Source organism: Diplotaxodon limnothrissa, linkage group LG19 (genome assembly GCF_057381915.1).
Source record: "Diplotaxodon limnothrissa isolate DT_005_m linkage group LG19, D_limnothrissa_male_GT1.1, whole genome shotgun sequence".
NCBI lineage: Eukaryota > Metazoa > Chordata > Actinopteri > Cichliformes > Cichlidae > Diplotaxodon > Diplotaxodon limnothrissa.
Window position 1 is genome coordinate 29,135,756 of NC_140614.1, and position 13,360 is coordinate 29,149,115.

General features: G+C 43.7%; 1 protein-coding gene across 1 annotated transcript in view; it reads left to right on the forward strand.

Moving 5' to 3' along the window:
* The first annotated feature begins 920 nt into the window (after window positions 1-920).
* The window catches only part of asap2a (ArfGAP with SH3 domain, ankyrin repeat and PH domain 2a), a 57,212-nt gene continuing 44,772 nt past the window's right edge, over window positions 921-13,360 (forward strand). The window contains exon 1 of the mRNA XM_085342569.1: window positions 921-1,451. Within this exon, the coding sequence (XP_085198695.1) occupies window positions 1,323-1,451 (129 nt within the window). The 5' untranslated portion in view covers window positions 921-1,322. The remainder of the gene's footprint in view (window positions 1,452-13,360) is intronic.

Below are 13,360 nucleotides of genomic sequence, written 5' to 3' on the forward strand. Positions count from 1 at the left end.
ATCTTAACCTGGTTCGGGAACAGCACCATGCAGGACAGACGAGCTCTACAGAGGGTTGTGCGGTCAGCTGAGCGCACCATCCGCTCCGAGCTCCCTGACCTGCACTCAATCTACAGCAGGCGGTGCTGGACCAAGGCCAGGAAGATCGTGAAGGACCTCAGCCATCCCAACAACAGACTGTTCTCTCTGTTGAGGTCAGGAAAGCGATTCCGCTCCCTGAAGACCAACACAGAGAGACTGAGGAGGAGCTTCTTCCCGCAGGCGATACGGTCTCTCAATCACACCACCACACAGTACTGACCCACACATATGGTTCTTACACACACTGGACATTCTGGACATTGTTTTCACTTCATTACTTAAATCACGCTGCTGTTATTGTGTATATGCTGCTGTTATTGTGTATATATTTATTTATATTTCTTCATACATTCTTATATAGTTCTATATTGTGTATTTTGTTGTACAGTTATTTTATTTTCAACTTTAATTTATATATTTTATCTTATTCTCCCAGTTAAATTTACCCTTCATTCTAATTTGTGTTGTACAGTTATTTCATTTTTAACCTTAATTTATATTTTATTCCTTCCTAGTTAAATTTACCCTTTTTAATTTTTCATATTTATTTCCTATCTTATTCATAGCCTTTTCCTTTTTTGTTTTCTTTAGGTCACGAGCAGTTGTCCAAGCATTTCACTACATATCGTACTGTGTATGACTGTGTACGTGACAAATAAAATTTGAATTTGAATTTGAATTTATATATCACAGAAATCACCTTCCTACTGCGGTGCTATAATTTACAAGCAGCACTGAACGCGGCGTGTCCCCATTGGCTGGTGCGGGTTCATTGAATCCCCTCCTCTACCTTTGTCAGTTCCTTGCGCTCCCGTTGAAACGCCTGGTTGTTGTTTCCCGGGGCTTGGAGGAAGGAGAAGTTACCTCTGCTCTGCTGCAGGTTTTCGGGACACCGAGAGAGGACAGCGGGATCTGCCGAGGAAGCTTTTCTTTCCCCTGTGACCACCCGGCTGGCCGTTAAACTGAATGGAGTAGCGGGATAAAAAGGCAGGAGGGATTTAACCTTATCCATCACCTTGTAAAGCACGGCGCGGTGAGAGCGGCAACGTGCAGCACTGCTGCGCTGGATTGTGTAGGGAGCAAACAAGGGAATAACACAAACAGAGATGGTTTACTACCCGCAGGGACCTTCACACACACCACTGCTGCTACTGCTCCTCTGAACTTTTCAGTCCTAGAAGTGCGCAGACGAGAAGGGGGTTAAGAAAAAGGGGCTCGTTCTTATCAGCAAGAAGGGATTAATGATGCCGGACCAAATCACAGTTGCAGAGTTTGTGGCAGAGACCAATGAAGATTACAAATCGCCGACCGCCTCTAACTTCACCACCAGGATGTCCCAGTGTAGGAATACAGTGGCTTCCCTGGAGGAGGTGAGTGATGGTAGCCCCTTGTTTTGCAAACATGAGTTCTATTCAGATTTTCCAGTATTGGCAGGTAGTGACGTAAACGGTTACCACTCACTTACACATCCCTTAACCTTTATATTCACGCTTTGGCAAACTCAGACATCATTAATTAGAGGTTTTTTACTGTTTTGCGTCTACAATGTGCTCTGGTTGTAATTCAGTTTAATTTTAATGTCCAATTAGAGATCAGTCCTCACAGGTTTGCACAGCATTTCCAACATATCTATCCGTAAACCCCCGATTCCCCAAAATGGAAGGAATCTAAAAATGTATAACAGAGGAGGGGTTCTCCTTTCTAAGAGGACTAGACATGCAATAGATGTCTCATGTACAGAGTAAATCAGTCAAATATACACGACTTTTCACTGTTCCTGCACAGAGAGCACTTTGTGTTCTCCTTTAACTTGCAGGTCATCAGGAGGAAGGACACTTCCGCTTTGTTTCCTGACAGCCCTCTGCTGCCTCCCTCCCTCTCTTGTTGTAGTTTCCCTACTTTGTGTACTGTAATGGCAGAGCCTCGCCCTGCCTCCTGGTAAAAATAGAATTTCCCACATGAGTAGCTCCGTTTGTTATGTGTGTTAGTGTGTCGCTGCTTTGTTTGCCGTTGGGTGGCATGTGGAGGGAATGGGGGGTTTAATTCTGGTGTCATTAAGGTAAAAAGTTTTGGAACTGGTGCAGTCATTTTTCCATCCAACACCTTTTTATTTAAAAAAATAAATAAATAAAAATGACAAGATGAGGGAATCTGGTGGCTTAGATAATCCACATATGGGCTCAGTGTCAGCTTAAGCTTCCTGATCCTCCACACCTTGGTGAGGGTTGTGGCTTCATTTTTAACCTGTGTATATATGTGTGTGTGCGTGCATGGAGGACTGAGCCAGGCAGACGGTCACACACCTGCTCTAGCTGACAGGTGCTTCTCCTTGGCATCAGTCACCATTCTGCACATACTTTGCCTCAACCTTTTCATTTATTTATTATTTATTTATTTTGCTGCTGCTCATTTTTTTTTAAAAATAGCCACTAATCTCCAGTTGGGAAGGATTTTCAGCACTGCTCGAATGTCTTTTCCCGTAGAAGTAAACATAAAAGTGTTTTTTTTTCTCTTCTTAAATAGCAGGTCAGCTGTAATTGGTGGCTTTGTGAGCTTGAATTGTTGGGTTGAGAGACTAATTCAGCAGCTTTGTTTTAGAGTGCTGCTGCCGCTGGAGAGGCGCACAGAGTGGCGTGTTGTTGTTTCACATTGACCTGCCCAAAGCTGAGGCTCAGGGAACACAGGGCCTTATTGTTGGGCCTAGCGGAGCTCGCTCACTTTGGTCTGTTTGACCAATTAAACGCTGCAGTGGAAGGGGAACACTTCCTCTCATTGTCTGCAGGCCTGCCTGGAATTTCAAGCGCATGTACGCAAACATAAACACATTTACATACACATGCGTGCACGAGCACCTGTTAGTGGTGCTCATCTTCCTGGTGGCTCATCTTGGAAAAAACTGACTAGCAGTCAAATGGACAGCGTACTTCACGCATTTAACCTCGAGTATAATAATACACCTGCATACTGTCTAGTCATGAATGCCGGATGAAGATTTTATACTGCTGTTTTCAGCATTATACCGATCGTCGAACCTTGTGCTGATTCTGGCCTTTCTGTTTGCTGTACAAGTGCTCATTTCTTTGCTTTTACCCTTCAGCTGACAGTCGAGGACAGAGCAGCAGTGTACTCTGTGATGCTACAGTGTGTTGGTATATGATTTCAGGTGACACTTGTGAGCTTTGTTTCCCTGTACAAGCTCCACTCGACAAGTAGAGCTTCTCCACTAAAAATGTGTTTTTATAAAATGACCACACTGCTATCATTTGCACAAAAAATGCATTTTATGGTGCAGTAGTGTATCGTGGTATCTCCTGTTCCACTGCTTTAGGAGCTTCCCCCCCATTATAACTTAGCAATGGGTTATTGTGTGTTGTAAAGTACCTGATGGGCTTACAGTCTCAACTTCTTTAAAGACTCTGATCTTTGTTTCTGGCTGTTTATAGAAAAGCTTTAAACATGTTAACCAAAGCGGAGACTGCACCGCTCTGAGAGTTTATGTCAACGGGTGCACATTGTTGTGTAATTATTTCTTTCCAAACTTAATTGCATCTGACAGAATCTTAATTAGGCTAGTAGCTTTAAAGTGCTGGCTATTAGGAGGCCATTCAGAGAGCTTGTGCGCATGTGGGTGCTCGTTTGTAAAAACCACAACAATAAAAAGCTGTTTATCCAGTAAGAGGCTATTGGGCTTTGTGTCATGGCCCCCCTCTGTGCTCATGTAAAACACTTGTGCTGACTTTGCTCTGGGCACACTTTTCAGCAGTCGAGATGTAGGATCTGTTTTTCTTTATTCGTAATAGTCTGTAATCGTTTTTTTCTCATTCCTTATTTAAAAATATGACACTGAGGCAATCGTTATTATGTCAGCTGTCAGGTTTTTTTTGTTTTTGTTTTTTGTATAACACAGACTGTGCATATCAGGAAAAACCATGAGCTCAAGTGGAAAGCAGGACTTGCCCTGAGGGATGATCTGATCCCTGTCTATTGATCACGCTGAAGAGTCATGCACTCAAGGCTCACTCGAGGAGAAACTCATGAGTATGTTTCGCTGAAGTCAGAAATTGGCACACATTGTAGTCGTCTCAGGTCTGTTTTTGCACCTTTTTTTTTTCCCTCTTTCAGTTACTAAAGGCTGCCTGGCAGACAGACACCTAAAACAGCTGCAATCAATAGAGTTGCCTCCAGGAACGAATCTCACGTGCTTTCACTTCTATCTTTGGCAGCAGTACCTGGTAGTTTCGTGTACTGTCACTATGTTGCGCTTGAAACTCACAGAGGAGGTTAAAGAATTACTAGTACATTCATTCTGTGGTAAAGTGGGTCACTTACTGGGTTCGCGATGTGTAACATCAACAGTCCTCTCAAACCGTTTGCTAACGGTATGAAAGAGATGTTAGTCATACTTTAGACTGCTGAGCAGCAGCGTCTGGGGCTGTAAAACAGCCGTCACTACTTGATATTCAAGACAAGCTTTTGTGTTCTCAGCCCTTTGATCAACCCTTTGCAGGCAGACACACAATATCCGTTATGACATTACAGCTGCTTTCTCATTTAAAGTTGTTTGACAGGTAGAGTGCTTGCCTCCCCGGTGTAGCTTCGTATGTAAAAGTATCCCTAACTTGTTCCTCGACCTTAGTATATTTGTCTTTCTGTTGTTGTATAGTTATATGATATGTGTGTTGCTTTTGTGTGTGTGTTTTCTTTTCTTTTTTCTTTTAAGGATCATGTAAACCATTGTCCACCACAATACACACACACAACAAAGGAAGACAATTACTTCATGTAAAGTAGCATAAAGTATTTATGAAAGGCCACTTATCATGCAAGTGTTTCAACATTTGACAAAAAGACACCTTACAGCTTGCTCTAAGTGCATGGTTTAGGTAAGGCCTCAGTTAAACAAGACTAGAGATGAGTCAGCAACCTCTAGCTGCTAGGGAAAATGTGTATTTCCAGGGAAAAATGTTTATCTCCTGGCTGTTTGTGACTGGTAGCTGGCACTCACTGTGAAATTGACTGCTAAAGCCCTGCTCACACAGACCAAGAGAGTGTTAAGTGATCTCACTGTTGACCACAGAGTGCTTGGGAGAACTTTATATTCTTTAACCTGTTGAGGTTTCTGGCAGTCGCTGGAGTGAAATTGGCTGCAAAGTTCAGTAGATGGTACTGCACCAAAAACCTTCCCGTGATTGCTTTAGTTGTAAGTTGGGTGCGGTGGTTGACAATAGTTTTCATGGAAGGTGCCAACTTGTCTGCAAACACTCGCTGTTTACTGTACATTGTGTTTACTTTGGTTTACAGTGAAACTGCGATGCAAGCCAGAAGTGGAGACCGTTCACTTTCAAAGTAACAGTTGCTTACTGCTTCAACCAGCACTTTCCAAAAGGTGCAACTTTTACTTTGAAAGTCAACATTTCTAATTTTGGTTTGCATCACAAGCGTTTGTTTCAAGTCACCATCTTTCATGCAGTCTACAGGCAACCATGGTGATGAACTAGAGACCAGTTGCAAGGAGGTTGTTGTAGGTCTTTAGCTTACAATGTGAAGCTGTTGTTGTGATTTGGTGCTGTGTAATTAAAGTTAAATTGACTTGCTACAGCAGCCAGTTTCACCTGGTGACAGCCGGCAATGTCTAGAAACCACTTGCCATCTGGTTGAGGAATACATGTTTTTCTGTAGCACCAGCAGTTTCAAGGGCATTGTCAACTGGGCTCGATGCGATTGTAAGTGACGTGTCAGGATACCGCGTGCAGGATGCAGCACCAAAGACATCTATTTGCCCATGCGTGCATACAGATTTTATACAAGGCAGGTTAAACAACAGGTTAAAGATCTGCTGATGTCCGATCAGGCGGTTTAAAATTTGCATTTTTACATGCACTTCCATTTGTTCAAGAGCCTCGGGGCTGCAGTGCTTTTGTGAAAACGGCTCAGGTTACTGAGCCAGAAAACTTAATGAACCATGACAAGGAGCAACTAGAGGTCCAATCTGAAGCTTTAAGTGACTTCAAGTTCATTGAAATGCTAAAAAAAATCAGTTTCTTGATGTAATGGCAATAGTAAATGACTGATGCAGAATACTGCATGGCTTATGCCCTCTAATACACCCACTCAGTGGGCCTCTCCTTCCAACCTCTATCTCATTGTTAAGTTTATTCATTTTTTGCAGATGAATAACGGTTATTTATAGCCAAGTCAGCTTTTCATGGATTGTTCCTGGCGTTAAGGGCAGTTGGGGGTAACTCGGTCTTGAAGGCTAGCATCATTATTCATCCATCTGGCTATTAATTCACCCAACAGAGGTCCATGACTCTGGCATGCCAGCTATGCATTGTAAAGCCTGCTGGATTATTTGCACTTGATTTTGTAGTGAGATTATTTTGTGAGTATCTCTGGGAATGGAAATGGCATTCACAGCATGCACGGGTGCTGGCTCTGCAGCCCATACCAGTCTGCAGTCTGGTTCTCACAGACTGTTACTAACTTTTCTAATGCTGGTGTGCAACATGGGGATGTGGCTTATGAAAAAAAAACAGTGTGTTTAAAAAAACAGCAGCTGATTACTGCCTGCCCTGAGTCTTTAGCCTCTCATCTCTTTATAGCACCTCTAAGCCTAATCTGAAGCCACCAGTTGTTATGGGTACATGCTCTAACTTGACGCTATCCTCTGTTAGCACATGGTGATATCTCTTAATTTCTAGTCTGTTCTGCATAACCGGTTGGAGCAGGACAAAACATTTATTCTTCTCCTACTATTTGCGTTGACATGTTTTACCTAAAGTGCAACAATTTGTGGTGGATGTGTCAACATCTAAAGACAAATGTGGTCTCCTAACTCATTTTACACATGTCATTCTGCTGGCTTGTGTTGATTTTCCAGCAGCTCCCGGGCCTAAAGAGAGCGTGGCCTTCTCCTGTCCTGATTGCTGCCCCATCCCAGGCGTGGTTTGTGTTAACGGCTGTGACCTGGTCAGGGACAGCAGCTGCACCCCCATTGGAACAGGTGGCCTGGAGGAAAGTTTTAACAGCCTTCAGACAAGGATTATCAGTGCAGGGACAATCCACATCTAATAGCTTTAGAGCCACACAGTTGGATCTATAAGCTCTTACACATACGGCCTAAATGCGCCGTCTGGTCCAAGTGAGCAACCCAAACCCCCATCCACCTTGGCCAGTCTTCTGTATCCCACCAAAGAAGCTTAATGATGCTCTCAGTAATTGAAATGGGATTTCTGGCACGATCACAGCAGTCTTGTCTCCTCCCTTCATTCTAACTCTTTATCCGTTGTCCCTCGACTTTGCCTTAACTGTAGTTAAGGCACCAGAATAGGCCAAGTATGTTGAAGCAAAGCCAAATCTTGGGATGAGCTCTTGAATTTTTAGCTTTTAGTTTATTTTCTATAGTAATCTTGCTTGAGGTACTGGTGATGGAATACTTAAAGTTGATATCTGGGGAAAGACATGTTGCATGTGATTAAACACTCTCACTTTATGACTATATCTGCGGTAAAAGTCCCTTTTCATTATCTGTGTGGGACTGCTAACTCAATGATTCCCAAGGGTTTCAAATGGGAGGTGGCTGTCCGGCGTCTGGGGCCTGGTAATGCAGTGTTTGTGTTATCATCCTCCTCAGATGGACTCTGGCCAGGACTCTCTATGATGTACCTCATTAAGATCTATTAGCGGCAAGCGTCCCAGCCTTGTCCCAGTCACTTCAAAGCATTGATGCCTTTTATCCTCCGTGGCTTTGACTGTTACGATGTGATATGATTTTATTCAGTTTTGTGTGCTGTCTAGACTTGTGGGTGAACGCATCAGGACTTGCTAGCGAATTCATTTTCCTTTATTGCAGCCTGTTAGTCATTGTTAGACCTAATAAGTCTGTTTCATTAGGAGACAGGGTGAAAATAGTCAGAAACTGAGTCCGGCATGGTGAAAAGGACTGAGGTTAAAGGACAAACGTGCTTCTCTCTGTCCTAAACAGAGGTTAGGGGGTTAGACACCAGGGGCACTTGGGGATGCCTGGAAATTAAAGCCCATCTCATCCATCAGAGTGTCCTGGCCCAGATTGTCAGAGACGGCTGCTTTTGATGGCTTTTGTTCCCTCACAGGCTCTACCTCTTCCATTAATGAACTCCGCTATTGATTTGTAGTCCCGTCCACTCCATGTTGCTTAGGCCCACGGTGCCGTGGGAGGGGTGAATCCTCACAGTTGTGCTGTCCTGTTGTCACTTTCACTCAGAGATCTGACCCAGACCTCTCCTTTGTTTGTTCTAGCGTTGCCTCCTCAGAGGCTCTCAAGGCAATCTTAGTTCGATTGCTTCTGACTCGCTTGGGGCCTAAGATCAGTTGTACGGTGTTGGAATTACACATCGGTAGTCTGGAAGGTGTGAAACCGCCAGTCGAACCTGCACCACCACCCTTCAGTTGTAGTACTGCTCTGCAACATCCAACATCTGTCCTCCTGGTGTGCAGTTTTCATAATATCAGTGATAAATTAAATGTTCAGCATAAGTCACAAAGCAAATGCTCTAAAATAGATTTGTAGAATTCATTTGTGGGAGTCTGCTACAGCACTGGAAACAGTGATACTTCCTGTAATTTTTGAAGCATGTTTTATCTGCAGAGATTGCCCGAGTCTGACACTTTTCAGATTGTCTGAGTTTCGTAGAGCGGAGTGAGTTCATGTCAATCGGAGCTCTTTTCAAGTTCTGAGTTCCCGGCGGAGTTCAGAGAGGGTTGTGTGAAATACAGGTCATCCTCGTCTCTACGTCTGAAGTGCGCTCTCAAGCCAACAACGGCACACAAACACAATTGTGGTCTCTGTAGTTTTTTACAGCAGAGTTTTCCAGGAGAAAACAGGTCATTTTCCCCTCTGTCTCTCAGGCATCATGTTGTAACTGTTGGTCTCTGGCACAGGAGTCTCTGACACCGTGAAGCTGGCACAAACCTCCGTGTGAAAAGAAGCCAAACAGAAACTTTAAGGTGAAGTCAGAGGAGGGTTTTTTCCCCACTGCTTCCTCAAAGTGCAGCACATTTGGTCCTTATTTCCCCCCCACCCTCTCCTGCAAACTTTTATCAGCCTCCTGCTACTTTTATAAACTTCATTAAATACTCCCCCTCAAAGTTAGGCAGACCGTTTTAGCAGGTTTTAAATACATGGCGCCATCGGGGTCTTAAGCCTGCTGCTCATTTAACCCTCATTTTTAAGATCTTTTATGTTATATTTGAAGTCATGCACAGAGCGTGGCGGATACAGTGATGCAGACCTGAATCTGTTAGTGATGGGCTGGGGCTGCTCAGATGCTATAGATGCATTTCACTTTGATGCAGTGCAGCTGTCTGGGGAAACCAAAAGGAAACCATACTTGCATTGGGGTCTCTCACCTTGTAAAATGTAAAACACCCTGAAATACGCCTCGGGACTTAACATGAAAGTTTGTTTTCTCTGCCACTTAAAGCGCTGCAGTTGATGTTGTCATCCCAGTGTGATTTCTGGCAGCTGGTAGTCAAGGCTGTGGTCCAGCAGCGGTCTTTGTAGTGCTCACCGAGGAGCTGTAAAGCAGCGAGTGCGCGGTACTAAAGTACTTGTGGGTGGATGAGATGTTTTCAGAAACTTGCAGTTGGGGAGAAAACTTAAACAGAAACGAAACCGAAACTTCCCAAGTGAGTTCAAGCTGGAATTATTAGGCTCCCTGGAAAAAGATGTTGACTCATAATAAATGTAGTCACTGTTTAGCTTTGTGCTGGAGTCTTCATCAGTTCTGTCGCCAGAGATGCAAAAATGCACGCATTTCTGTGTTAATGAGCTCATGTCAGCGTGGAGTTTTCCATGCTGACCTCGGGCAGACTAACTTCTCACATCTCTGCAGTCGAGGGAACAGAAAGCCTGCAACTATGGCCCGTTAGCAGTCCACTCCACGAAACCCACCTCTGTCCAAATATTGACTTTTCTCACTCAGCACAGAGAAAAGTTGTGAATGAAACACTTGAAAGTGGCTTTAAAGGAGCTCTTTTAAAGAGGGAATTCATCTGCAGCTCAGCTGAAGAGGTTTAAAATCGAGATTATAGATAAAATCTGTCTCGGGTGGAAAATCAGAAGCAGAGACATAAGAAAACGGCATGGCTTGAGCACAGCTTCCTCAGAGACATGCCTCTTGGTTTTAATGTCTGCATGTTTGGGGACATATTATACTCATTATACATTTCAAAGTAGCCCTTATATTTACTTTGAGCCTCGATGCAACTAAATTCATCCACTGTTGGGTTGAGCCTTTTTTCTTAGCTCCTGTTCCTCGCAAACAAAAGGTTTGAACAGGAAGAGAGACGGGCTTCTGCGCTCAGTGTCGCACCTTTGTCACAAATGAGATGATCATATTAAGCCACATTAAACATGTTGCTTCACATCATACAACATCATACAGAGCCAAGAGTTTAAAAAGCTCTCCAAGGGGATTACTTGTGGCTATTGTGACCTCAATGTTTGTTTAATATAATAATAACCACTGTGAAGGGAGACTTATGACAAGATATAAGGAAAAGCATAGTAGGTCTACTTCAGTGTTCTGAGTTTTGAGCTGAGACACAGATCTTCCTTCACCGACACAGAGCGAGTTTCCCTTCCTGTGTTTACACTGTGAAACATATGGAAGTGCAGACAGCAGCCCGAAGGCTGGTCAGTACTTTGCACTGTGCAGCTGCTTCAACAGCACACCTGCAGAAAACCTGACTTGTCCCTTTTTTGTAATGTTTCAGAGAAGACTGCATACAAATGTAATGTTTTATTTATGTTTCTCTTGGGCCCAAGTATACTTTTTTTTTTTTTTTTTTTTTTTTTTTTCCCCCCAGGTGACTCAAAAAAAGGGAAAGTTTTTGATGCAGTCTCACACAGTGTATAGATGGGCGTTAACCTCGTACACCTAATGATAGATGTTCATAAGACACTTATGTAGCGCTAGTGGTCGACCTGCTAACCGCGGTGAGTCAGTTGCTGTTTGGCCTGTGAAATCTTTTACACAGCTCATCTGCTGTTTCAGATATGAAGTTAGATCTGTCTCATTAAGAGATCCTGTTCCAGTTTTTGCTGTGTGGGCTGACCACCTCGCAGTGGGGAAATAAATATCAATGTGATGTTGAGTGCAGTCAAATGATCTTCACATCAAAACTTAGGCTTTTTCTGTCCTATTAACTCACTCTTTTAGTTGTAGTTGTTTTTTCCGTGGAGCTACTGTACCAACACATGCAGCAAATCCTAGGCTGCTGCTTTCTTACTCCCTGGTTTCCACTATATGAAGCAGACGCTTCCTTGGGTCCCCGTCGCAGGCGGTGGGGAGCTTAAAGGGTAAGGCAAGGTTATAAGACGACTTATAAAGACGCACAGACAGAGCGCAGATGTGCGTGTGTGTGTGAGCTTCAGAGAAGTGTGTGAAGATTTCTCGGATTGCCTTTCTTTAAAATTTAACGTGTTTGTTGTCTGCTGATGGGGCCTCTGAGGAAAGAGGGACGGCATCTTGCAAAGCAGACATGCTGTCATCAGCAGATAGTTAGCTGGCAGGAACAATGGGGCTGGGTCTCTGTCTTGTCTGTCAGTCACTCCTGCATGCAATCATCCAGGAATGTGTTTCTTCTTCAGACAGAGGAGAAAGAGGTGGAAACTGCTACGATAAAACAGCCCTGTTAGCTGGACCCACTTTTGCTGGCGTTGTCTATCACTCCCCGCTGTCTCACATGGTCTTCGTGTTCTCTCTACCTCACTGTGTTTTGGGTTTTGTTTCTCTTCTCAAGATATAAAGGTTCTTTTGTCAGTTACAATTATTTTGTCCTTATATAATGTCACTTTTTTCAGTCTGAAACCAGATTTGAAGTAAGTTTTAGTTTAGAGCAGGTCACCTACTAATTGGAAGGTTGTTGATCTGCATGCCAAATATCCTTGTGCAAGATAGCGATCCCAATTTGCTTTCCGATGCATCCATTGGAGAATGAATGTTATCAATGTTGGATAGAAAGCACTTGCATTGGAAAAGCATAGAAAAAAGTGCTTGTATGAATGAATGTTAATGAGTGAAGTTGTATTAAAAAAAAATTCTTTGAGTGCTCCGTTTGAGCAGAAATGATATGTGTCCGCTGTTTTTTTTTTTGTTTGTTTTTTTCTCCTCTTAAAAAACCCTTTAAATTCTTTTAATTTTTTTTAAAATGTAAACTTTAGTGGAGTGGAGTTGAGCATCGTCAGCATTATTCAGCTTTACGGTGTCTTCTTTCCTTCTGTCTCTGATATTATCTATCAGCTGTGGGCTCACGGCGATCAGTAACATGACATATAATACTCAGCAATTCAGGAAATGTACAAACTCAAGTGAATGGATCACTCTGACAGTCACCCCCGTGACCCTGCGTTAGTCTGCGCAGATCGGCTGCAGCAGATGCTGCTTTGTTATAATCACCACGATGATGATGCTGATGTCATGCCTTTAAGATGATTATCAGTAGAATTCAGTTTGGGTCTCTGATCCTTCACAAGATGGGAGAAAAGTGCGCTTCTAGTTAGTTTACTGTGAACTGCTAACAGGGAGGAGAAAACGGCTGACATCGCAGAAATGTCACATAAATTTGGCTGGTGAAGCAGCTCCAGGCCGGGTGACGAGGCCTATTGTGTGTGTGTGGATTCAGCTCGGAGCCTGGGCTGAGCCTGGGCTGATGAAATATTACAACACCGCGGAGTTCCCCTCGCACTGTGAATACATTTCTGGGTTACATTTCTGCTTCAAACAAGTTTTTACAAAAAACTGCTCAAATGTGGGCAGTGCATCGGAGTGCAAATGTGTGAAAGTGATTGATGAGTCATGTGAGAATGAGTCAGAGGAGTGTGTTTGGTGGGTTTATTACCCTGCTGGCCTGTCAGACCACTCTGTGCTGATTGATGGTGTGCTTTGTGCTTGAGCGGGGGACACCTTGTGTGTTTGGGAGGCGAGATGCCTGTTCCAATGTGCGTGTAAGCCTTGGACTCGTCACTTAGTGTTGTTATGAGAGAGGTCAACCAGAGGTTTAGAGGTAACGGTCTGTGAGAGCAAAGTATTGACAGCTGAGCAGCCAGAACATAAAAATTGGCTGTTTAATATTGTGCCACTGAAAATAGCTCTGACCCATCGGATCGCACTCCGGCACCAGGTCATTGACCCAGTGTGTGGGGAGGGAATCGTGCACTCTTGGAGCTTATCCTGGGCTAGTTTTGCAATTAGGTAGGGCACATTTTCTTCCAGCTGGAGGCATCTGTCATGGGGGA